This window comes from Pseudophryne corroboree, chromosome 7, assembly GCF_028390025.1.
Source record: "Pseudophryne corroboree isolate aPseCor3 chromosome 7, aPseCor3.hap2, whole genome shotgun sequence".
Lineage (NCBI taxonomy): Eukaryota > Metazoa > Chordata > Amphibia > Anura > Myobatrachidae > Pseudophryne > Pseudophryne corroboree.
In genome coordinates this window covers 115057908-115083927 of record NC_086450.1, presented here as the reverse complement: position 1 = coordinate 115083927, position 26020 = coordinate 115057908, and the positions used below count along the sequence as shown (strand labels likewise).

Here is a 26020-nt window from a genome sequence, read left to right as displayed (position 1 = left end):
AGTATCTCAGGGGTACAAGCTGGAATTCGAGACGTCTCCCCCCCGCCGTTTCCTCAAATCTGCCTTGCCAACAACTCCCTCAGGCAGGGAGGCAGTGCTAGAGGCAATTCACAAGCTGTATTCCCAGCAGGTGATAGTCCATGTGCCCCTCCTTCAACAAGGACGGGGTTACTATTCCACAATGTTTGTGGTACCGAAACCGGACGGTTCGGTGAGACCCATTTTAAATTTGAAATCCTTGAACACATATATATATAAAAAATTCAAGTTCAAGATGGAATCGCTCAGGGCGGTTATTGCAAGCCTGGACGAGGGAGAATACATGGTATCGCTGGACATCAAGGATGCTTACCTACATGTCCCCATTTACCATCCTCACCAGGAGTACCTCAGATTTGTGGTACAGGATTGTCATTACCAATTCCAGACGTTGCCGTTTGGTCTGTCCACGGCACCGAGGGTATTTACCAAGGTAATGGCCGAAATGATGATACTCCTTCTAAAAAAGGGAGTTTTAATTATCCCGTACTTACACGATCTCCTGATAAAGGCAAGGTCCAGGGAGCAGTTGTTGGTCGGGGTAGCACTATCTCGGGAGGCGCTACAACAGCACGGTTGGATTCTAAATATTCCAAAGTCACAGCTGGTCCCTACGACACGTCTACTGTTCCTGGGGATGGTTCTGGACATAGAACAGAAAAAAGTGTTTCTCCCGGAGGAGAAGGCCAAGGAGCTGTCATCTTTAGTCAGAGGCCTCCTAAAACCAAAACAGGTGTCGGTGCATCACTGCACGCGAGTCCTGGGAAAAATGGTAGCTTCCTACGAAGCAATTCCATTCGGCAGGTTCCATGCAAGGACTTTTCAGTGGGACCTGTTGGACAAGTGGTCCGGATCGCATCTTCAGATGCATCGGCTGATAACCCTGTCTCCAAGGACCAGGGTGTCTCTGCTGTGGTGGCTGCAAAGTGCTCATCTTCAAGAGGGCCGCAGATTCGGCATACAGGACTGGGTCCTGGTGACCACGGATGCCAGCCTTCGAGGCTGGGGGGCAGTCACACAGGGAAGAAACTTCCAAGGACTATGGTCAAGTCAGGAGACTTCCCTACACATAAATATTCTGGAACTGAGGGCCATTTTCAATGCCCTAAGTCAGGCAAAACCCCTGCTTCAAAACCAGCCGGTACTGATCCAGTCAGACAACATTATGGCAGTCGCCCATATAAACCGACAGGGAGGCACAAGAAGCAGGACGGCGATGGCAGAAGCCACAAGGATTCTCCGATGGGCGGAAAATCACGTGTTAGCACTGTCAGCAGTGTTTATTCCGGGAGTGGACAACTGGGAAGCAGACTTCCTCAGCAGGCACGATCTCCACCCGGGAGAGTGGGGACTTCATCCAGAAGTCTTCCAACTGATTGTGAACCGTTGGGAAAGGCCACAGGTGGACATGATGGCGTCCCGCCTAAACAAAAAGCTAGAAAGATATTGCGCCAGGTCAAGAGACCCTCAGGCGATAGCTGTGGACGCTCTAGTGACACCGTGGGTGTACCGGTCGGTTTATGTGTTCCCTCCTCTTCCTCTCATACCCAAGGTACTGAGGATAATAAGGAGAAGAGGAGTAAGAACTATACTCATTGTTCCGGATTGGCCAAGAAGAGCTTGGTACCCGGAACTTCAAGAAATGATCTCAGAGGACCCATGGCCTCTGCCGCTCAGACAGGACCTGCTGCAGCAGGGGCCCTGTCTGTTCCAAGACTTACCGCGGCTGCGTTTGATGGCATGGCGGTTGAACACCGGATCCTGAAGGAAAAGGGCATTCCGGAGGAAGTCATTCCTACGCTGATTAAAGCTAGGAAAGAAGTGACCGCAAACCATTATCACCGCATTTGGCGAAAATATGTTGCATGGTGTGAGGCCAGGAAGGCCCCAACGGAGGAATTTCAGCTGGGCCGTTTTCTGCACTTCCTACAGTCAGGGGTGACTATGGGCCTAAAATTGGGTTCCATTAAGGTCCAGATTTTGGCTCTATCGATTTTCTTCCAGAGAGAACTGGCTTCGCTACCTGAAGTTCAGATTTTTGTTAAGGGAGTGCTGCATATTCAGCCCCCTTTTGTGCCTCCAGTGGCACCTTGGGATCTCAACGTGGTGTTGGATTTCTTAAAGTCACATTGGTTTGAGCCACTTAAAACCGTGGAATTAAAATATCTCACGTGGAAAGTGGTCATGCTGTTGGCCTTGGCTTCGGCCAGGCGTGTGTCAGAATTGGCGGCTTTGTCATGTAAAGGCCCTTATCTAATTTTCCATATGGATAGGGCAGAATTGAGGACTTGTCCCCAGTTTCTCCCTAAGGTGGTATCAGCCTTTCATGTGCACCAACCTATCGTGGTGCCTGCGGCTACTAAAGACTTGGAGGCTTCCAAGTTGTTGGATGTAGTCAGGGCCCTGAAAATTTATGTTTCCAGGACGGCTAGTGTCAGGAAAACTGACTCGCTATTTATCCTGTATGCACCCAACAAACTGGGTGCTCCTGCTTCAAAGCAGACTATTGCTCGCTGGATCTGTAGTACGATTCAGCTTGCACATTCTGCGGCTGGACTGCCGCATCCTAAATCAGTGAAAGCCAATTCCACAAGGAAGGTGGGCTCTTCTTGGGCGGCTGCCCGAGGGGTCTCGGCTTTACAACTTTGCCGAGCAGCTACTTGGTCGGGGTCAAACACATTTGCTAAATTCTACAAGTTTGACACCCTGGCTGAGGAGGACCTAGAGTTTGCCCATTCGGTGCTGCAGAGTCATCCGCACTCTCCCGCCCGTTTGGGAGCTTTGGTCCCCATGGTCCTTACGGAGTCCCAGCATCCACTTAGGACGTCAGAGAAAATAAGATTTTACTCACCGGTAAATCTATTTCTCGTAGTCCGTAGTGGATGCTGGGCGCCCATCCCAAGTGCGGATTGTCTGCAATACTTGTATATAGTTACTGTTTAACTAAAGGGTTATTGTTGAGCCATCTGTTGAGAGGCTCAGTTATATTTCATACTGTTAACTGGGTATAGTATCACAAGTTATACGGTGTGATTGGTGTGGCTGGTATGAGTCTTACCCGGGATTCAAAATCCTTCCTTATTGTGTCAGCTCTTCCGGGCACAGTATCCTAACTGAGGTCTGGAGGAGGGTCATAGTGGGAGGAGCCAGTGCACACCAGGTAGTCCTAAAGCTTTCTTTAGTTGTGCCCAGTCTCCTGCGGAGCCGCTATTCCCCATGGTCCTTACGGAGTCCCAGCATCCACTACGGACTACGAGAAATAGATTTACCGGTGAGTAAAATCTTATTATTACACTGCAACCCTCACTTTGTGATCACTATGCAAACAATCAATGCTTAGCAACTTTTGCTCTATCATGATTTGCATGCAATTATAATACTTTAAATTTTACTTATTAATCCATACTTCATGAAGGTCTATATGGCTGTTTGCCTAGTCCAATACAGTGTAATCTATCGCCTTTCATAAACATCGCATTTTTCTCATTGGTAGCCTGTATTAATTAGCCATAGTTTTCATTACATGCAATTTAGGGTCAGCTGTGCTGGTCAATGTGAATCCACATTAATAAGGTATTTGTAAATTAACAGCTGAACAACACCAGTAATCAAGTATTTGAATGTTCAACTTAAAAACTTGCTCTAACCTCAATACCTTCTTTCACAAACACACCATGCACCTCAAATTGTTGTACTTCATTGCACTCCATGGTATTCTCTTCAAAGCAAATACATTGTCTACATTGTATACATTGTCTAGTGTCCCTGCAAATCCACCCCTTTGTACACATTGCTGCCTCAATTATCCACACACCTCTATTTAACACTCATGAGCTTTTTACTCATCTTTGTACTTTAACAATAACATCCACAACTGGACACCATAAAAAAACATTCAAAAACGTTATACAACTATATCTACTTCTCTCTCTTATTGCTATTAGCTGGTGACATTTCACCTAATCCAGGTCCCAAACACCTGCCCTACTCACATTCACTTGATTGACAGCAATATAGAAATACAGCTAACCTCATAAACATCACATATCTCCCATCACCCTCCAAATCACTAAAATGTGGCTTATGGAATGCACGCTCTGTTTGTAACAAACGAACATCTGTTCATGACCTCTTCATATATAACAACTTCAACCTGCTGGCTATTACAGAAACATGGCTCACACAACCAGACATGGCCTCCCCTGCAGCACTGTCACACGGTGGTCTCCACTTCACACACACCCCCAGGCCTGGTAACAGTAAAGGTGGTGGAGTTGGATTATTACTATCCCAATTTTTCGCATACACAGTTCTACAACAAGTTCCATCACTCACATTTACATCATTTGAAGTACATTCTATCAGAATTTGCACTCCTTTTTCTCTGCATATTGCAGCTATCTATCACCCACCTGGGCAACCCAAACAATTTCTAGATGATTTTTCTGCCTGGCTCCCTCACTTCTTATCCTCTGACATCTCCACCATTATCATGGGAGATTTTAATATTGCTATTGATAGTCCAAAATCTGCTGCTCATGCCTCCAATCTACTCTCTCTAACCTCCTCTCTTGGCCCCTCCCAATGTACTGACTACTTTACTCATTAGGAGGTCCGCTGCCTTGATCTACTATTCACCAGACTATGCTCCACTTCTGAACTCACTACCACTCCTTTCCCACTCTCAGATCACAACCTTATCACCTGCATTCTCTCCTCTAATACTTCAAACTCGGTTCAGCTGACATCCTCCAATCCGCCTCAAACCCACAGATATATTAATGCAATTAATCTTCAAGATCTTTCCACCTCACTGCAACAACTGCTTTCACCTATTTCTGCATTCACTTCACCTGAGATGGCTGTATCACACCTGAACCAGACTCTAGCTACCCATCACAATTCACGTAGGCCTAGATATCAACCGTGGCAGTCTAAAGCAACAAGACACCTACAATAACTGTCACGTAAACTTGAACGTCGGTGGCGTAAATCTCGTATTCCAAGTGACTTCCTCACATATATGACTGTCTACCACTCTTATCGTAATGTTCTGGACACTGCCAAACAAACATATTTCCAAACTCTCATCTCTGCTCAAGCCTCTAACCCCAAATTATTTTTTAATACATTTAAATCACTTCTCAACCCTCCTTCATCCAACCCGCCAGCCACGATCAAGGTGCAAGATCTTGCTTCCTACTTCAAGGAGAAGAAGATTAATAAGATCCAAGATGAAATGGTATGCTCTTCCTCAACCAGTAACCTACTCAATTCCTTAACTTAACCCTCTGGCACTTTCTCTTCATTTGATCCCACAAATGAAGATGAAGTATCAACACTCTTCTCATCCTGTTACACTACTACCTCTGTTCTTGATCCTATACTCTCACAAATAAGTGAAGCTCCATCTCCTGTGCTCAGCTCAACCTAACTAACATCTGTAATGTCTCTCTCTCTCTCTCTCTCTACTGGTATCTTTCCTTCACTATTCAAGCATGCAGTGATTACTCCCATTCTGAAAAAACAAAATTCTGACTCTAACTCTCTCTCAAACTACCGTCCCATCTCTCAGCTCCCATGTCTCTCCAAGCTACTTGAGAAACTTGCCTTCACTCGCCTCAAACACTTTCTTAACTCATACAACTTATTGGACCCACATCAACCAGGCTTTCGCTCCCAACACTCCTCAGAGACAGCACTGACTAAAGTAGTGAATGATGTGGTCACTGCGAAGTCTAAAGATCATTACTCACTACTTATTCTTCTAGATCTCTCTGCTGCTTTTGACACTGTTGACCACTCTCTTCTCATACAAACACTGAATCCCTAGGTCTACAGGACACAGCCCTTTCTTGGTTCCTATCCTACCTATCTAATCGCTCTTTCAGTGTCTATTTCTCTGAATCCACCTCCTCTTCGCTACCTCTTTCAGTTGGAATACCGCAGGGCTCAGTCTTAGGTCCTCTGCTTTTCTCAATCTATACCTCATATCTTTGGAAACTAACTTTGGAAACCTGTACGCAGATGATACTCAAATCTACCTATCTTCCCCTGATTTGTCTTAATCTGTATTGGGCCGGGTCACTGAATGCCTCTCTGCCATTTCATTTTGGATGTCATCTCGCCACCTCAAACTTAATATTTCCAAAACAGAGTTAATTATATTTCCACCGGCCAGTAGCAGTTACCAACCTGATATTTCTATCACTGTTGGGAACTCAACAATCAACCCTACACCGCAAGCTCGCTGCCTAGGTGTCATACTTGACTCAGAACTGTCCTTTGCTCCCCACATTCAATCTGTCTCAAAATCATGTTACATGCATCTAAGAAACATATCCAAAATATGATCATACCGTACACAAGACACTGCTAAAACCCTAATCCATACTCTCTGTATCTCCCACATTGATTATTGCAATAGTCTTCTTACTGGTCTTACGAAGAAAAGACTCACCCTTACAATCCATTCTGAATGCAGCTGCGAGGCTAATATTACTAGCTAGACATTCATCATCTGCAGACTCACTTTGTCACTTTGGCTACCTGTATTCTACCGTATTCAATATAAAATACTGTTACTTACACAAGGCTATTAATCATACTACACCAACATACAAATAGTTGCTCTGGCTAACAGGAGAAATTCGGTGGCATGGGGGCATTCTTTGCAAAATGGCAGTAGCTGATTGTTTAGTAGTTGTTATCGCTCTCCACTTTATCTCTTGCCAAGTTTTGATACATCTCCTCCTATGTGTATAGTTTACCATGTAAACAGGTTAGGTTATGTCATGGTCACAGAAAGCATATCGCATTATGTCAGGGGGAAGGCTCTGAAGACAGTGTTGTCATTAATAAAAAACAGGACAATTAAGAAACAGTCACACAACACATTTCCTTGTGGCATCTGTACACTGGTCGCTAGGGATATCAGGGTGTAATGGATTTTGCAAGTGACATTGCCAATCTAAACCTCTGTGACCAATTACATTTCACAGCTGTGACTCAATGGAGTATACAGGGATTATAAATGTGCATATTTATGGAACGGACGTGTCCCACTTTGATGCTTTGTACAAGAGATTACAATTTGAAAGCTGTCCAGTGACATCAATGAATAAATTGATAATCTCACCAGAAAATACAACATTGAGATGAACATACGAGTATTTTCCACAGACGTGACTGCTGATATTTGTTCAGTATATGGGTTATGTTTCAAACACAGCAGTATGTCCTGTGTAGAACCATAATAAGTGCTGCAATGAAGAGAGTACTCACCCATTTGTCTCCATTTGTGCTGTAAACACTGGATTTAGGGATGCGGTCCAATAATTTGAAAAATTGAGCAGCTGCAATTTTTGCTTTGGCATAATCAGGAGTGAAGGAAGACGCTCTTCCCAGGGCAGTGCCACTTGTTACTATGGCAGATATGACTCTGAAGAGAAAGGGAGAGGTTGTATTACATTTCCAGTGAGCTTGTGTCTGACATTCAGTATTTGTTTGAACAGCAATGGATGCATATTCATAAGTATAACTTACACAGGATTAATAAAAAGTGGTGGAAGACATTTTATAGACAGAATCAACATTCAACATATTCATTTAGTAAACACCAGGGGTTAAAATGGTCAGGAACAGCGCAGAACTGCGTCCACCTTCTGTGTAATGAGGCTTAACTAGTTCCTGTCTGGCCTGCCAAATAACAGGACTGCTCTGGAGGCATCCAACCAGGATTACTCCTGATACTACGGAGTTCAGGACATCTGTCCGGATGGACGGTGTCTGGAGTTGTATCTGTAACTGTCTACTCGCTGTGTATCACTGTGTATTGTGCTTGCACTCCCTGCTGGCAATCTTGTAGATGCTGCCAACCTCTCCTTCCGCACACAACTGCCCTCTACCCCTGCACAGACTACTCAGTCACTTACAGAGTACCTAGCAGCAGACCTGCCCTCCGACTGTAGGATTGAGGAGCATATTCATTATAATGCTTCATCTACATTATCCCTGCTCTGAGAGAGGAAAAGAGCCCAGTACTCAATAACAACCAGTGCAGAAGTGCAAGGTGGGAGTAGGATCATGGGACATCTATACAGCTGTAAATCAATTGATTAATACAGTCACGATTAATGAATATCCTACCAAGAATCCAAATAGGTCAATGCATATGCATTGATTGTGGATGTGGTCTGAACCAGTGTTGCTTGTCTGTTACAATTCTGGACAGTTGCCGCTATTCATGATTATTAAGCACCTGTAGTCGGCCACTGTGCTGTCTGTGGTGGGTGATAATGTCTTCCATTAGGTATTCCAGGTACACATGTGACAACATAGATCGTGAAATGTTGAATGTCCACGCGACTTTGGAAATTTATTATTATTATTATTTGTTAATAGTTTCTTATATAGTGCAGCATATCTCATTGCGCTTTACAACTGGAACAACAGTGCTAGAACAAAACTGGGTAAAAACAGACAGACATAGAGGTAGGAAGGCTCTGCTCACAAGCTTACAATCCATAGGGAAAAAGGCATGTATACACAAGGATAGATGCTACCTATTGCACAATTGTCCACCAGATTGCTAGGTTCTTAATGTGCTGTATGATATGGTCACCCAGCAATGTTGACCTAGGGTCAGGAGGTTGTGAAAGTGAAAATAAACAAAATCTGTGAGGTTATGTGTGGACTGTACAGAGGGGGTGTAATTTGATAGGGAGACATTGAAGGTTATGTGGGTGGGTCCAGAATTTGATATGCTTGTCTGAAGAGCTGAGTTTTCTTAAGAGAATGCTTTAAGGTTTGGAGACTAGAGGTGAGTCTTATTGTGCATGGGAGGGCATTCCATAGAGTGGTTGCAGCCCTGATAAAGTCCTGTAATTTTGAGTGGAAGCAAGTACTGCGTGTGGATGAGAGATGCCTGATCTTGTGCATAGCAGGGAGGTTGGGTAGGGAGATATTTTGAGATGAGCAAAGAGATGTATGTTGGTGCAGTTTGGTTAATAGCCTTGTATGTAAGTAAAAGTATTTTATAATGAATAAGGTAGAATACCAGTAACCAACGGAGGGACTGACAGAGTGGATCTGCAGACGATGAATGTCTAGCGAGGAAAATCAGCCTCGTAGCTGCATTCAAAATGGATTGTAGAGGTGAGAGTCTATTTTTGGGAAGACCAGTAAGGAAACTACTGAATTAAACAATGCAGGAGATAATGAGAGCATGGATTAGTTTTTACTGTGTCTTGTGTAAGATATGATCGTATTTTGGATATGTTTCTTAGATTTATGTAACATGATTTTGAGACAGATTGAATGTGGGGAACAAAGGACAATTCAGAGTCAAGAATGACACCTAGCCAGTGAGCTTGTAGGGTAGGGTTTATTGTTGAGTTATCAACAGAGATGGAGATATCAGGCTGGTAACTATTATTGGCTGGTGGAAATATAATTAATTCTGTTTTGGAAATATTATCTTTGGAGTGGCGAGATGACATCCAAGATGAAATGGCAGAAAGGCATTCAGTGACCCGGCCTAATACAGATGGAGACAAATCTGGACAGGATAGGTAGATTTGAGCATACAGATGGTACTGAGGGTTCAGTATGTAATCCCGATAGTCAGTTGTCAGAATACCGAATACCGACAATGGCAACTCGGCCATTAAAATCCCGACAGCCCCGTAGTTAACACCCTAAACTTCCCCTGTCCTCTACCCTATCCCTGGGTGGTCTTCAGCTTGCCGGCTGTTGGGATCCCGGCGCACAGTATACCGGCGCTGGAATCCCGACAGCCGGCATACCGACACTTTTTCTCCCTCTTGGGGTCCATGACCCCCCTGGAGGGAGAATAAATAGCGTGTAGCGCGCCACCGTGCCCGCAGTGTGGCGAGCGCAGCAAGCCCGCAAGGAGCTCATTTGCGCTCGCCATGCTGTCAGTATGCTGGCGGTCGGGATTCCGGCGCCGGTATGCTGGTTGCCGGGATCCCGGCCACCGGCATACCATACTACACCCCTATCCCTAACCCTCCCTTGTGGGTGCCTAACCCTAACCCTCCCCAGGGATGCATAAGCTTAACCCTCCCCGGGGGTGCCTAACCCTCCCTTCCCCGCTGCCTAACCCTTCCCGCTTGGTGCCTAGCCCTAACCTCCCCTTTTAAGTGCCTAATCCTAACCTCCCTCCCCGGTAACTAACCCTAACCTTCCCGTCCCTACACCCTAACCCCCTTTCTAATGCCTAAACCTAACCCCCCCTTTCCCCCCACAGCAGGACACAAGCGCTGAAAGGACGATCGGGATTCTAAGCGTTGGTATTTTGACGGAAATCCCACCTTTGTCTGCATTTTGACATTGGTACTCTGCCTGCAAGTCGGGGTTCCGGCGTCTGTATTTTGACCGCCGGGATCCAGTCTGGCGGTATTTTGACTGCAACCCGACACTGAAATCCAAAAGAGCTAATTGGTTTGCCAAGACATGTGGTATAGATTGAGAATAGCAGAGGACCTAACACTGAGCTTTGCGGTACTCCAACTAATAGATAGGAGATGTGTTATAGATTGAGAATAGCAGGGGACCTAACACTGAGCTTTGCGGTACTCCAACTAATAGATTTGGAGGTGGATTCAGAGAAATGAACACTGAAATGGAAATGGAATGTCCCATCCGTCGGGCACCCACTACCATGCCCCATTCAAACTCCAATAATAATAAGGAGTTGTTTGGCACTGCAGGAAATGTTTGGGATTCTACACCTCTAGAGTACAGTACAATGAAGGGATAGAAGCCTTTATGCAATTCACAGATGAAAATTTTCAGCAGAGGAAATCTGGTCCTAAGAATATTTAAATCCAAAATATCCAAATATGTCTATCAATTCACAGCTACATATATAATATTAGAAATATTTGCACCATTATCATCAATAGCTTTAAAAATAATAATTAAAACACAAATATGTGTAGTACCTGAAAACCACAAGGTAGTTTATCCCGTCTGTGTTGACTAAAAAGCCACCAAATCTGAATGAGGCTGCATATGCCATAAAAATGACACACTGAGCAAATCCGAAACATGCCCCATACACGTGAGCCTTTTTCTCGGCTGCCGTGCGTGGTAATACCAGTTGTTTCTCATATAACTCTACAAACATATTTTCCTTTCCCAATCCTGCAACTGTTCGAATGTTGCCAATTGCTTCACTGGAGACCTACGGAGTAATATATAGAAAATATAAATGTCTTTTATTACTTTTGATATCTTTGTTTTATTTTATTCAGATAAAAGTTGTCAGTGCTAGTACTGTCATGGCTTTTGACTTACATAATGCACTTTAACCTGGAGGATTTTATAGCTTTTCTTACAGTCGGCTTATTCATGTTTCTAAAGAGCTTTGTGAAAAAAGCTCTTCTAAATTTACTTGCTGTTTCCATAGTTTACCAGTTTATACCCAGAACCCTTTGCTTATAGTTGCACTACTTATCTACTGATGTATATTGTATCTATTGACTGCCATATAGCTACTGTTTATTTTCTATTGTTTGTACTATAATTTTGTATGCACTTTAGGTCCTGTTATGTTTGTATTGTATTTTCTACAGTGCTGCAGAAACACCATGGCCCCTGTAAATAAAGGATAAGAAAGGAGAATAATAATAATAATAATAATAATAATAAGCACTGCAGCTCCAAATTTCCAATCAACAGGCAACAATATACAGTATGGTGATATTTAGCTCACATACCTTCAGACAGTCAATTTTTATGATATTATTGACCATACATCCTTTCCTTATAAACACAATGCACTGCTGAACCCTCTGGGCCCTTGCTGTAAGCTATTATACTTATCACGTTTGACGGTGATCCTAGGTTGTAGATTCCCTGTGCTCCTGTGCTCCCTGACACATAGTTAGCTGGTTAAAATATGAATTACTGTAGTATAATAGCTCAAAATTGTAGAGCTTATAAAGTCCCACCACAGTATCACACATCATGTTCAGAGCCTTTAGTGGTAACAGTCAACGATAGATTGTGGCTACAAGGTTCAGAAAATATGGATGGCCGTAATATTACAATAAGGTACTTGTTAAGTGAATTGGACACATTGTCGGATTACCAAATAGGCAGAGTAGGGATCGGACTATGAGCCCTGCAATTTTTAGGGGCCCGCAACACCGAAGCAGAATAATATTGATTTGATCTTAAAAGAAAATTACAATCAAGCTATCTTAAATTGTTTCCAAAAGATAAAAAAAAAGAATCAACACAAAGAAACTAAAATGTTACATTAAAAACTCTATAGACAAAATACTGTATTAATGTCATGTACCCATTAACAACTTAAAGTACATAGACCATAGATATCAGATTCACATTACAGTTTCCAGATTGTAGACTGTTGGTTGATAAAATTAAAATTGAACTAAGAGATAATTTGCGAGGTGGCCCAAGATTTCGACTGCCTAGGGGCCTCCAAGGGGTTTAACCCGGCACTGAATAGACAGGGTGAACAAAATGTAAGGTGGATAATGTATTTAATGAAGTTAGTGTAGACATACTAGTCAATGAAAAAACATAGAAAAACAAAGAGTTGCTTGGCTCTACAGTCTGAGTCTATGAACTCCAAAACTGAAAACACCAGCAGCCAGCAAGGAAGGGGCGTGCGAATACCCAAAAAAGGACAAATTTGCATAATCTGCCAAGACACTGAAGGAATGCCCACTGAACTATGACCTATAAGGACAGACAAGCTCCTATGCCCCTATATAATACACTCTGGAATTATTATTATCCTTTATTTATGTCGTGCCACATGGTTTATAAACATTGCTGCATCAATGGTCATAGCACTCAAATAAGCAACAGGTTGGCAGAAACCAAGGGTTTGATGCCGTTGTAGGGAGAATGAAGTAGACGATAGTATAAGGAAGGGAAGGAAGGCACATGAGAAGAGATTTACATTTTAAAGGGGAGGTGACACAGATGGGACAGACAGTGAGTATGGGACAGAGGGTTAGGATGATCGATGCTACCATAAGCTGCACCATTGAAACTTTTCTCAACCCTATGGCAGGTGCAGTTTGTTCACTGGAGTATGGCCTCCTATGTGAACGATTAAGGTTCTGTGTATACAACAACTTCAGAGACACACTCAAAAGACAGACAATTTTCATGCATCTGAATAGCCACCTCCCAGTAACCACCTACCAAAAAACTCCATAAACATCGGTATTGCGTGCGACTCAGAATCATGCTGTATTCTGCTAATACCTAGCGCTACATATCTGTTTTTTATTTTGTTTTTGTGCACTGAAATCATTTTGTTGAGAGGACAAACTTAGCAGTTTGGCAACTAAATTCAGTTTGAAGCTCAAAATCCATTTTGACAAACAAAAGCAGGGCCAGATTAACAATGCGACATGATGGAGCTACTGCTCCAGGCCTCCAGATTAAAATAGGCCCATCATCATGATAGCATGATGATGATGGTCAGCCACCCAGCTATCCACAGGTTTGGCCATTAATTATCAAAGTTATAAGAATGAAAATAGTATTTCTAATTTCCTCACACAAATATGTACATTTTCTACTTCTATGCATACATGCCTACCCTCCCACAAGTTGCGGAAGACTCATGATTTTTTGGACAGTCCCACGCACCCATGGAATAGTGGGTGAATGTACTGCATCCTACCCACTTCCTAGTGCAGCGGGCAGGATGAGGAGATTATACCTGGTATATGTATAGAGCGGGCATGGCTAATTGGTACCATGAACCCGCAAATCGTGGCATTTTGCTGTGACAGGGCAGGGTTAAGGGGGACATGTACTAAGCAGTGATAAAAGTAGAGAAGTGAGCCAGTGGAGAAGTTGCCCATGGCAACCAATGAGTATTGATGTAACATTTCTAATTTGCATACTATACAATTGTATGGAGCAGCTGATTGGTTGCCATGGGAAATTTCTCCACTGGCTCACTTCTATACTTTTATCACTGCTTAGTACATGTCCCCCTTAGTTACGAGACAGTCCGGCCCAGCCCCCCGAAGTGTCCTGTAGTGTCTCCTCTCCGGGTTTCTCCTGTTATATTACAAATATCCCACTGTCCTGTATGTGTAAGTCCTGATTTGTGAAGGCACAGTAATTTTTTGACCCCTATAAGTCATTGTTGTCAACATTTCAAAAATGCCCTCTGGGAGGTGCAGGGCAGCGTATCGTGGTGAATCACATCACAGAGAACCGTCCCACTACTGTTCAATATAACGATTAGCAACGGGGTCACAATGACAGGATTCACTGCAAATTGTATCATGAAGCCCCTGGACCGCCCACTTCGCAAGAGAAGTGAGTGGAACCAAGTTGGCCTACTCTTGTAAATTCTAAATAATGCCATCATCAGTGGGATCTCAAATCACGAAAATGAAAGTGTTGTACAGTATTTGCACAGATGTATTTATTTGACCTATTAAGTGAGCATGAAGTACCCCCCTCCCCCCGAATTTGTGAAGTAGCTGGTAGCCCTGAATTGCCACCCAGGTGGTCTATTGCACTTTCTAATTAATGAAATTGCCTCTATTAAACTGTAATCCTATATATTAGTTTTAGAGTTTTAGAACAAATTCCATACACAGCACTAAACTATCTTCCCAGTCACGGTGCCCACTTATCTACCTTTCCAGCTTCTTCCAATGCCTGCTTGTCCTGATTGGCAAATCCTGTAAGCATTTTAGCTTGAAATAGTCCAGATAATCCAATTAGGGGAAGGAAACACAAAACAACCAGACTCAGCTTCCAGCTGAAGTAAAACGAAATAATAAGGGATGCACCAATATTTGTCAGCGAATTAACGATCATTCCAATCTGGGCACCTGTGGCCTGGAATAAGACAGATACTTACAGTCAGCCTGCAGCCAAGCAAATATAATGTCATTGGATTATATAAGCAATATTCCTTTACATATAGAGTATATTCTGATACAAGGTTAGAAATAATATTAAAAAAAAAAATCCATGTCCTTGTTTCCCAGTAATAAACTAGTTAGTACACAAAGTTGTAAAAGAGATATTTTAAACACACTACAGAGGAAAGATTTATTTTGCAATCGCAAGCAGTAAGCATCAATAAACATGCATTGTGACCATAGAATAGCAATAACTATCTTGTATGCATATAAATTGTCCACTGTAAACTGCCGGTTGTATTTTTTAGTAGCCATTTTATGTTTTAATGCTAACTTTTTGTTTTTCATTTCTTCTAGCTGATGTTTTGTCAAACACCCAAAGGATTTACTTTTCCTCATTTTTATTTTTTGTCTCATTTTACAACTGAAAAATAACAAGCACATTAAAATAGCCTCTCGACAGTCCTAAAAGGGTAAGCTAAGCAGTCTCAGAATAAGTGCTCTCGAAACTTAAACTCTCTGAAGATAACATAGATATATATATATATATATATATATATACATATTTATATATTTATAACCTGGACAAAATTGCATTTTAGCAGCAGAGGATGAGTAAGAGTAATGAGTATGGCCGCTCAAATTTTATGTGAACACTGGGAATGCAAAACTATCGACAGGAAAAGAACATGTACAGTAGGACTACGCTTTATAATAAGCAGAAGCGTCACTGTACCCCTTGAACTTGAGATGCATCTGTGGCAAGTCTGGTGGTCAGAGCTCCTGGGCTGTTTTTGGCATCATCAAACCATCCAATTTCTTGGCCAAGCATAGACTGGAACCCGATTCTTCTCAACCTGCGAGTCAGGAGCTCTCCAGATTTAGCAAAGGCAAAGCCCTGCAAATAATGATATGATATATATATAACAGGTGCAGTTCTTAAGTATCATGCAAACATCATATGTCCTGATAGCAAATACATAGATAATTATTCAGCTTTGGTTATGGACCTGGCATAGTAAAAGTTATTGGAATATACTACACAGACTGATCAGGAACAAGTGGACAGCATTATACAGGGGTCAGCCTATAAATAGCTTAACAATGACTTGTATTGCTCTATCACTTTTAGATTTTTGTCTTATGTACAAAGTCAGTTCTCTCTCTCTGTGCATGTCTGTCTCTCTCTCTCTCTCTCTCTCTATATATATATATATATATATATATATATATATATTTCTCTCACGCCCTGACAAAAAGGCCGGAGGGCCTTGAAATGTTGGCCATTGAGAATTACATTTATTTTCACAAGTGAGACCGATTGTATGCCGCCTCGTCTGTATGTATGGACATGGAGTTTGTATGCTAATCTAAGGAAGGAACCCTGGAAGTTGCACAATTGAACCCAGAGTGCCATTCTACACTGCTGCATATATATATATATATATATATTTTAGAGATGAGCGGGTTCGGTTCCCTGAGAACTGAACTCCCCCGAACTTTACGCTCCAAGTCCGGATCTAAGTCCGACTCGGGTGTTCCCGCCAGACTCGGAAACCAGAACGATGCAAAACTTTATCATCCCGCTGTTGGATTCTCGCGGGTTTTGGATTCCATATAAGGAGCCGCGCGTCGCCGCCATTTTCACTCCAGAATTGGAGAGTGTAGCAAGAGGACGTGTCTCCTTAGTGTCTGTGCGGGATAGTGGCGTGGCGCGTGGGGTGGCGACCTGCTCTTTTGTATCATTCCAGTGGTGCTGTCTTGTGCTGCATCAGTCCAGTGGTGGTGTCCTGTGCTGTCATAACTCCAGTGGTGCTGTATAAGTCCAGTCCAGTGGTGGTGTCTTGTGCTGCATCAGTACAGTCACTCCAGTGGTGGTGTTCTGTGCTGCCATAAGTCCAGAGGTGCTGCTGTATAAGTCCAGTCCAGTGGTGGTGTCCTGTGCTGCCATAAGTCCAGTGGTGCTGCTGTATAAGTCCAGTCCAGTGGTGCTGCTGTATAAATCCAGTCTAGTGGTGCTGCCGTATAAGTCCAGTCCAGTGGTGCTGCCGTATAAGTCCAGTCCAGTGGTGCTGCCGTATAAGTCCAGTCCAGTGGTGCTGCCGTATAACTCCAGCGGTACTGCCGTACAAGTCCAGTGGTGCTGTATAAGTCCAGTTCAGTGATGCTGTCTTGTGCTGCATCAGTCCAGTGGTGATCTCTTGTGCTGCATCAGTACAGTCACTCCAGTGGTGGTGTCCTGTGCTGCCATAAGTCCAGTAGTGGTGTCCTGTGCTGACATAAGTCCAGTGCTGCTGTATAAATCCAGTCCAGTGGGGCTGTCTTGTGCTGCATCAGTCCAGTGGTGGTGTCTTGTGTTGCATCAGTCCAGTCACTCCAGTGGTGGTGTCCTGTGGTGCCACAAGTCCAGTGGTGCTCCTGTGTAAGTCCAGTCCAGTGGTGCTGTCTTGTGCTGCTCAGTCCAGTGGTGGTGTCCTGTGCTGCCATAAGTCCAGTGGTGGTGTCCTGTGCTGCAATAAGTCCAGTGGTGCTGCTGTATAAGGCTAGTCCAGTGGTGCTGCCTTATAAGTCCAGTTCAGTGGTGCTGGCATATAAATCCAGTCCAGCGTGCTGCCGTATAAGTCCAGTCCAGCAGTGCTGCCATATAAGTCCAGCGGTACAGCCGTATAAGTCCAGCGGTACTGCCGTATAAGTCCAGCGGTACTGCCGTATAAGTCCAGGGGTATTGCCATATAAGTCCAGGGGTACTGCTGTATAAGTCCAGTGGTGCTGTTCTGTGCTGTATATTATTTACTCCAAATAAAGGGGTTATTAATATTTAATCCAAATAATTTTTACTGGGTTTGCCCTGTGTGGTGTAGGGGTACGCTTTCCTGTGCTGCATATTATTATAATAACTCCAAATAAAAGGGTTATTATCCAAATAATTTTTACAGGTTTTGCCATGTGTGGTGTAGGGGTATGCTCTCCTCTGCCGCATATTTTTATATAACTGCAGAAAAAATAGGATTTGAATACCTACCGGTAAATCCTTTTCTCTTAGTCCGTAGAGGATAACGAGGACTCCGTTAGGACCATGGGGTATAGACGGGATCCGCAGGAGACATGGGCACACTATAAGACTTTGAATGGGTGTGAACTGGCTCTTCCCTCTATGCCCCTCCTCCAGACTCCAGTTAGAAAACTGTGCCTAGGGAGATGGACAATTTGAGGAAAGAATTTATTGTTTAAACACGGTGAGTGTCATACCAGCTCACACCTCAAACATGCCGCAGAACGTGGCATTCAATAGAACACCAGCCGACGGCATGAAAAATACACAGCCACATGCTGAGAAAATATGTAACACAACCTGTGTGTCAACCCAACCACTAATAAGATACCACTTGCCATGGCATGAACAACTTCAGCAACAGCCTGACTAAAAAGAAACACTGCAAGAGTGTAACCATAACCAAAAACTGCATATACAGTACGCACTGGGACGGGCGCCCAGCATCCTCTACAGACTAAGAGAAAAGGATTTACCGGTAGGTATTAAAATCCTATTTTCTCATACGTCCTAGAGGATGCTGGGGACTCTGTAAGGACCATGGGGTTTATACCAAAGCTCCAGACCGGGTTGGAGAGTGCGGACGACTCTGCAGCACCGATTGAGCAAACATGAGGTCCTCCTCAGCCAGGGTATCAACACGTATGACTTAGCAAAAGTGTTTGAACCCGACCAAGTAGCTGCTCGGCAAAGTTGAACCGCCGAGACTCCTCGGGCATGCGCCCCAGGAGATCCCATCTTCCTAGTAGAATGGGTCTCCACCGACATCGGTAATGGCAATCCAGCCGTAGAACGAGCATGTTGAATCATATCACCGAACCACCGTGTAGCAGACTGGATAGAAACAGGCGCCCTAAATGTGCAGGGAGCCAACCGGACAAACAGAGCCTCTGTTTCCCCAATCTGAGCCGATCAGACGACATAAATATTCAAAGCCCTGACTACATCGAGAGACTCTGAATCAGCCAATGCTTAAGTAACCACAAGCATCAAAATAGGCAGGGTCCTGTGAAACACAGAAAACACTTTTGGCAGAACTATTTTCCTAGTTCTCAATTTCGCTCTAACCACATGGAAGATCAAATAGGGGCTCTTGTGAGACAAAGACGCCACTTCCGACACCCGCTTTGCGGACGCCAAGGCCAATAACATGACCACCGTCCAAGAGAGAAATTTCAACACAACCTTTCAGAAAGGTTTCAACCATTGTGACAATAAGAAACTGCAACACCACGTTAAGGACCCACACTGCCAGTTGAGACACAAACAGAGGGTGGATGTGCAGCACTCCTTTCACAAAAGTCTGGACTTCCGGAAAGGTGGCCGATTCTTTTTTGAAAGAAAATGTATAAGGCCGAAAATTGTACAGAAATGGAGCCTAACTTTAGGCCTGTATCCACACCTGCTTGCAAAGAATGGAGAAGAACGACCCAGCTGAAATTTTTCCGTTGCAGCCTTCCAGGATTCACACCAAGACACCTACTCCCTCCAAATATGGAGGTAAAGCTTCACTGTTACTCCTTTCCTAGCTTGAAGCAAAGTGGAAATGACGTCACCAGAAATACTCTTTCGGGCTAGGATATGGTGCACAAACGCCCAGCCGTCAACCGCAGCCGCGGTAAGTCTTGATATACAGCCGGTCCCTGCTGCAACAGGTGCTCTCGTAGGAGAAAAAAGGCTACGGATCTTCTATGAGCAAGTCTTGAAGATCTGGGTACCAAGCTATCCTTGACTAGACCGGAACAATGAGTATCGCCTGAACCTTTGTTCTTCTTATGTGTATCACCTTCGGAAAGAGTGAAAGTGGAGGGGACACATAAACCGACTGAAAACACCCAAGGTGTCACGAGGGCGGCCACAGCTATAGCTTGAGTGTTCCTTGACCTGGACCGCTATCCTTGAGGTCTCTCGTTGAAGCGAGACGCCATCCTGTCCAATTGAGGCACTCCTCAAAGACTTGTCACTTCTGTGAAAACTTCTCTATGACAACTACATTTCTCCCGGATGGAGATCGCAGCTGCAGAGGAAATCTATTTATCCGTCGGCTACATCCGGACCGAAGACTGCTAATATAGCGTGTTCCTGCCCTTCCGCTCAGCGGAAAACTTATGCGGCTTCTGCTATTGCGTCGTCGCTCCTTGTTCTGCCCTAGCGTCTTACTTATGCCACTATCGTTAAGTCGTCCGACAGAACTAAAACGGGCAGATCTTTAAGAAGATATTCGTTGAAAATAGCTCTTAATTCAAGAATGCTTATTGCTGACAAGCTTCCCAGCTTGACCTTTTTCCCCCTGGAAATTCTTCCCTTGGAAAGACTGCTCCCCAGCCTTGGAGACCTGCATGTATGGACACCAGGATCTAAACCTGGATCGTGAACGTTTGATCCTCTAAGAGGTGAGAATGCTGACACCACAGGAGCGATATCCCGGTTCTTAGGATTATTTTCCGGTGCATGTGCAGGTGAGACCTAGACCACATGTCCAACTGGTCCCGTGAAAACCTTGTCATTTGACCTGCTCACCGAAAAGGCCTCGTAGGCCGCAACCACCTTCTTCAGCAACGGAACATATTGATGGTTTGTCACTGCAAATCTGATCCGACTCTGGATCCTCAGATCTCTTTCCACAGTAAAAAAACAAACTCTGAACATTTCAGTATCTAATCTTATACCCACCGCAGACATCTGCGTCGTTGGGAGCAACAGCGATTCTCTGTGTTGAAGAACTGTCAGAGGGAAACCACGATTTGTACCACTTGTTTCTTGACCTCGCCGTAGTCAGGAAAGCGTCTCAGTACAGAACAATAATGGCCCTTACTATCGAAGGAAACCCATCATCCTGCCATCACTTCGGTGAAATGGCAAAGACAATCCTGGATAGCAAAACCAGGTAAGCGTAATGCGGATGAAACCGCACTTAAATTCTAATTATACGTGTTGGAGATCCCAGGCCTGAGAGATTCCACTTTGAAGGTCAACCTCTTAAGTAGAAACCTTTTTTTTTTTTTTTAACGAGAGGGAGAGCAGGTCAATGTCCTGATCCCGACACAACTCTGGTATGGCGTTGCATACTACCTCCCCTTCCAGAGGAGAATCGGTAAGATCTATCTGAAAAAACAGAGCAGGGTATCATCTGGAACTCCAGTATGTCCCCCCTTTGGATTCTATTTGTAACTCATTGGTCCAAGTCCATACCAGGACTGACTGAAGAGAACCAGACGAGTTTCCACCGGCGTGGGCTCCAGCAAGATAGACCCAGCGACATGCGTAGGATGTGGTAGAAACAGAAGACGATATCTGCTTCTGCAACCTTGAAAAGGCTGCAGATCTCTTACCTTTCCACCTTCCACTATCTGCAAAGAAAATGAAAAAACGAACGGTATCCAACCTGTTAAAATTACTGCATCCCACAAAAGAATGCGTCATCAAACGTTGTGAGGGAACCTATCTCAAGAAGGTAGACGTACCAGTGGTATCTGCCGAGAGTAACTTAACCCAGGCATCCCCAAACCCCGTTTACACCTTCATAGGGAAGATACTCCAGTATCCCTCGGAGTCAACTTCAGCCTTCCCTTGGTGAATCCACAACGCCCTCCCAGCCAAGAGAGCCATGGAAGTGGTCCGTGCACCCAAGAGTCCCATCCCTCTTGTAGTCTCACGGCAGCCTGCCGCAATGTTATAGAGAAGACCCAACCTAAGAAACGTCCCCTCTCTCTCTAGGGTAATTCTATCGGATGCCAAGGTAACAGACCCTTTCTGAATACAAGCACTCCCCCATGCGTATGCAATGCAAATATCATCAAAGCATATAATTAAAATATCACGTAGCTTCCTGTATACGATCCATTGTGACAGGGCCCCGTGCAGACCAGGGGTCGACTTTCACTTTATTCTGTCCGCGGCGGACAAAGAATAAACACTCGGACTCCTCGTGAGGATCTGAGACCATCTCGTCACGGCTGACCTAGAGCTTTATCAACAGAGCGACCAGCACATGAGAAGGAATAACTTTACTTCAGCATTCATTAGAACTTGTAATATGAATATACATATTTAAATACACATATACACACATATCCTATATATATATATATATATATATATATATATATATCTATCATACATATAAGTATTTTGTCCAGAACCGTAGGGTCCCTAGTGACATTAATGTATGCTGAATGTGTACGACCATGTACCATACTTGCCTTCTCTCCCGGAATGGCCGGAAGGCTCCCGAAAATCGGGTGACCCTCCCGGCCCCACGGAAGAGCAGACAAGTCTCCCGGTTTTTCAAGATCCCCCCTGCCCGGCCACCCACTTTGAGAGTAAAGTGGGCGGTCCGGACAGTAGATGACGCGATTCTTGTTGAATCGCGTCATCATAGTCACGCCCCCTGCTGTAAAATGCCGGTTATCGCGGCATTACAGAGCGGGGGCGTGGTTTAAACGTGTACCGCTGTAACCCCGAGGGGTTCGAGGGAAGTATATACACATAATTTTAATATCATTCCCCCACAAATACAACCACGTCTGTGCTAGAGCTACAGGCCCATGGAACCGTACCCTATACAGGTATAGGTTATTTACTTCATGTTAATTTACACCCAGTAATAACAGTTGGCGCCGACAGGGTCACCCACATACTACTGTGTCTCCCATACAGTGTTTACTTTTGAAAAAGCATACAACTACCGAACTGCTGACACTTGATCTACTGACTCAAGTACCATCAGGAGTCGGCAATGCCGACAGAGGGATTCCCATAGCTATTTTGTGGCAGAGCACTCACACATGTCGACACATGTGTACTATAAAGCTATAATGGGTATATCTGACAGGGAAAACACAGAAACAAATTCACAACTCATTAACTACATGCACATTATAGTATATAGGCCCTCATTCCGAGTTGTTCGCTCGCTAGCTGCTTTTAGCATAATTGCACACGCTAAGCCGCCGCCCTCTGGGAGTGAATCTTAGCTTAGCAGAATTGCGAACGAAAGATTCGCAAAATTGCGAATAGAAATTTCTTAGCAGTTTCTGAGTAGCTCAAGACTTACTCTGCCACTGCGATCAGTTCAGTCAGTTTCGTTCCTGGTTTGACGTCACAAACACACCCAGCGTTCGCCCAGGCACTCCCCCGTTTCTCCAGCCACTCCCGCGTTTTTCCCAGAAACGGCAGCGTTTTTTCACATACACCCATAAAACGGCCAGTTTCCGCCCAGAAACACCCACTTCCTGTCAATCACACTCCGATCACCAGAACGAAGAAAAATCCTCGTAATGCCGTGAGTAAAATACCAAACTTCTTAGCAAATTTACTTGACGCAGCCGCAGTGCGAACATTGCGCATGCGCAGTTAGCGGAAAATCGCACCGATGCGAAGGAAAATAACGAGCGAACAACTCGGAATGAGGGCCATAGTGCTATATTTTGCTATTTTGCACTAAAATCACCGTGCGCCCCCCCCCCCTCGTTTTTCACTGCTAGATGCCTAACAGTGCTTTGGCAAGGACATGAGGAGAAAATGGCGCTGTATCGAGTTGTGAGGGCTAAGCCACGCCCCCTCTCGGCGCGCTTCAGCCCCGCTAATATTTTACATTTTTATACTGGCAGGGGTCCGTATACAGTGCCTATGCACTGTATATATTTTTTGCCAGTGTTAATGAAGAAGTATATTGCTGCCCCGGACGCCCCCCCTGCGCCCTGCACCCTTGTAGTGCCGCTTGAGAGTGGGAGCAATGGCGCGCAGCGTGACCGCTGCGCGGTACCTCTGAGACTTGAAGTCTTCTGCCGTCACTGAAGTCTTCTTTTCTTCCAATACTCACCCGGCTTCTTCCTTCTGGCTTCTGTGAGGGGGTTGACGGCGCAGATCCGGGATCAAGCAGCTAGGCGCACCAAGTGATCGAACCCTCTGGAGCTAATGGTGTCCACTAGCCTAAGAAGCAGAGCCTTGAAACTCACAGAAGTAGGTCTGACTTCTCTCCCCTCAGTCCCACGAAGCAGAGAGCCTGTAGCCAGCAGGTCTCTCTGAAAATAAAAAAGCCCAGCATAAAGTCTTTCCAGAGAAACTCAGTAGAGCTCCCCTAGTGTGTGACCAGTCTCTCCTGGGCACATAATCTAACTGGAGTCTGGAGGAGGGGAATAGAGGGAGGAGCCAGTTCACACCCATTCAAAGTCTTATAGTGTGCCCATGTCTCCTGCGGATCCCGTCTATACCCCATGGTCCTTACGGAGTCCCCAGCATCCTCAAGGACGTATGAGAAATAATGGAGAATAAAAATTTGGAGGATAAAATAGGGAAAGATCAAAAACTATTTCCTCCTAGTGCTGAAGCTGCTGCCACTAGTCATGACATAGACGTTGAAATGCCATCAATGTTGTCTGCCAAGGCCGATGTCCAATATCATAGTAAAGGGCATGTAAAAGCCAAAGTTCAGTAAAATGACCCCAAAAAATAAATTTAAATCATCTGAGGAGAAACTTAAACTTGCCAATATGCCATTTATGACACGGAGTGGAAAGGAACGGCTAAGGCCCGGGCCTATGGTCATGACTAGTGGTTCAGCTTCACATGACGAAGGAAGCCCTCATCCTCCCACTAGAAAAATGAAAAGAGTTAAGCTGGCAAAAGCACAGCAAAGAACTGTGCGTTCTAAGATGGTATCACAAATCCCCAAGGAGAGTTCAAGTGTGTCGGCGGTTGCGATGCCTGACCTTCCCAACACTGGACGGGAATAGGTGGCTCCTTCGACCATGTGCACGCCCTCTGCAAGTGCTGGAAGGAGCACCAACAGTCCAATTTCTGATATTCAAATTGTAGATGTCACTGTTGAAGTACACAAGGATGAGGATATGGGTGTTGCTGGCGCTGAGGGGGAAGTTGACGAGGAGGATTCTGATAGTGATGTGGTTTCTTTAAATCAGTCACCGGGGGGGAGACACTTGTTGTCCATGTTGCCTGGGCAAAATACCAAAAAAGCCACCTCTTCGGTGTGGAATTATTTCTCCACCAATGTGGAGGTGTCAAACCATCTGTTGTTTTTGTCAATACATAAGTAGTGGTGAGGACATTAACCACATTATAGCACGTATAAGGGAGGATGGAACATCCTCCCTTATACGTCACCTGCAGCGCATTCATCATAAGTCATTGTCAAGTTCAGAAACTTTGGGTAATAGCGTAAGCAGTCCACTGACACCTAAATGATGTGGTTTTGTTTGTTTTAATATTATTTCTCTGTGAAGATAAGGATGTAAACACTGAAGTTGGGGCTGGGGGGGGGGGATCTGAAGATGAGGATGACATCTTATCACTGTTGAGCCAGTTTGTGCAAGGAGAGATTAATTGCTACTTTTTGGTGGGGGCCCAAACAAACCAATTAATTCAGCCACAGTTGTGTCGCTGAAATGATTGGTTTGTTAAAGTGTGCATGTCCTGTTTATACAACATACAAGGACAATTCAATCTTGCACCTCTTTTTCTTCTTTGCATTATGTGCTCTTTAGGGCCTAGTTTTTAAAAGTGCCATCCTGTCTGACACTGCAGTGCCACTCCTAGATGGGCCAGGTGTTTGTGCTGCCCACTTGGGTCGCTTAGCTTAGTCATCCAGCTACTGTACCTCATTGCACCTCTTTTTCTTCTTTGCATTATGTGCTATTTGGGGCCTATTTTTTAAAAGTGCCATCCTGTCTGACACTGCAGTTCCACTCCTAGATGGACCAGGTGTTTGTGCCACCCACTTGGGTCGCTTAACTTAGTCACCCAGCTACCTCATTGCACCTCTTTTTCTTCTTTGCATTATGTGCTCTTTGGGGCCTATTTTTTAAAAGTGCCATCCTGTCTGACTCTGCAGTGCCACTCCTAGATGGGCCAGGTATTTGTGCCGCCCACTTGGGTCACTTAGCTAAGTTTTGTCATCCAGCTACCTCATTGCACCTCTTTATCTTCTTTACATTATGTGCTCTTTGGGGCCTATTTTTTAAAAGTGCCATCCTGTCTGACACTGCAGTGCCACTCCTAGATGGGC

General features: G+C 44.5%; 1 protein-coding gene across 1 annotated transcript in view; it reads right to left on the bottom strand.

Moving 5' to 3' along the window:
- The window catches only part of LOC134944741 (bile salt export pump-like), a 197076-nt gene that overhangs the window by 23052 nt on the left and 148004 nt on the right, over positions 1 to 26020 (bottom strand). The window contains exons 21-24 of the mRNA XM_063933573.1: positions 15679 to 15840; positions 14713 to 14916; positions 11007 to 11248; positions 7324 to 7480 (exon numbers count right to left, since the gene is read on the bottom strand). Of these exons, the coding sequence (XP_063789643.1) occupies positions 7324 to 7480; positions 11007 to 11248; positions 14713 to 14916; positions 15679 to 15840 (765 nt within the window). The remainder of the gene's footprint in view (positions 1 to 7323; positions 7481 to 11006; positions 11249 to 14712; positions 14917 to 15678; positions 15841 to 26020) is intronic.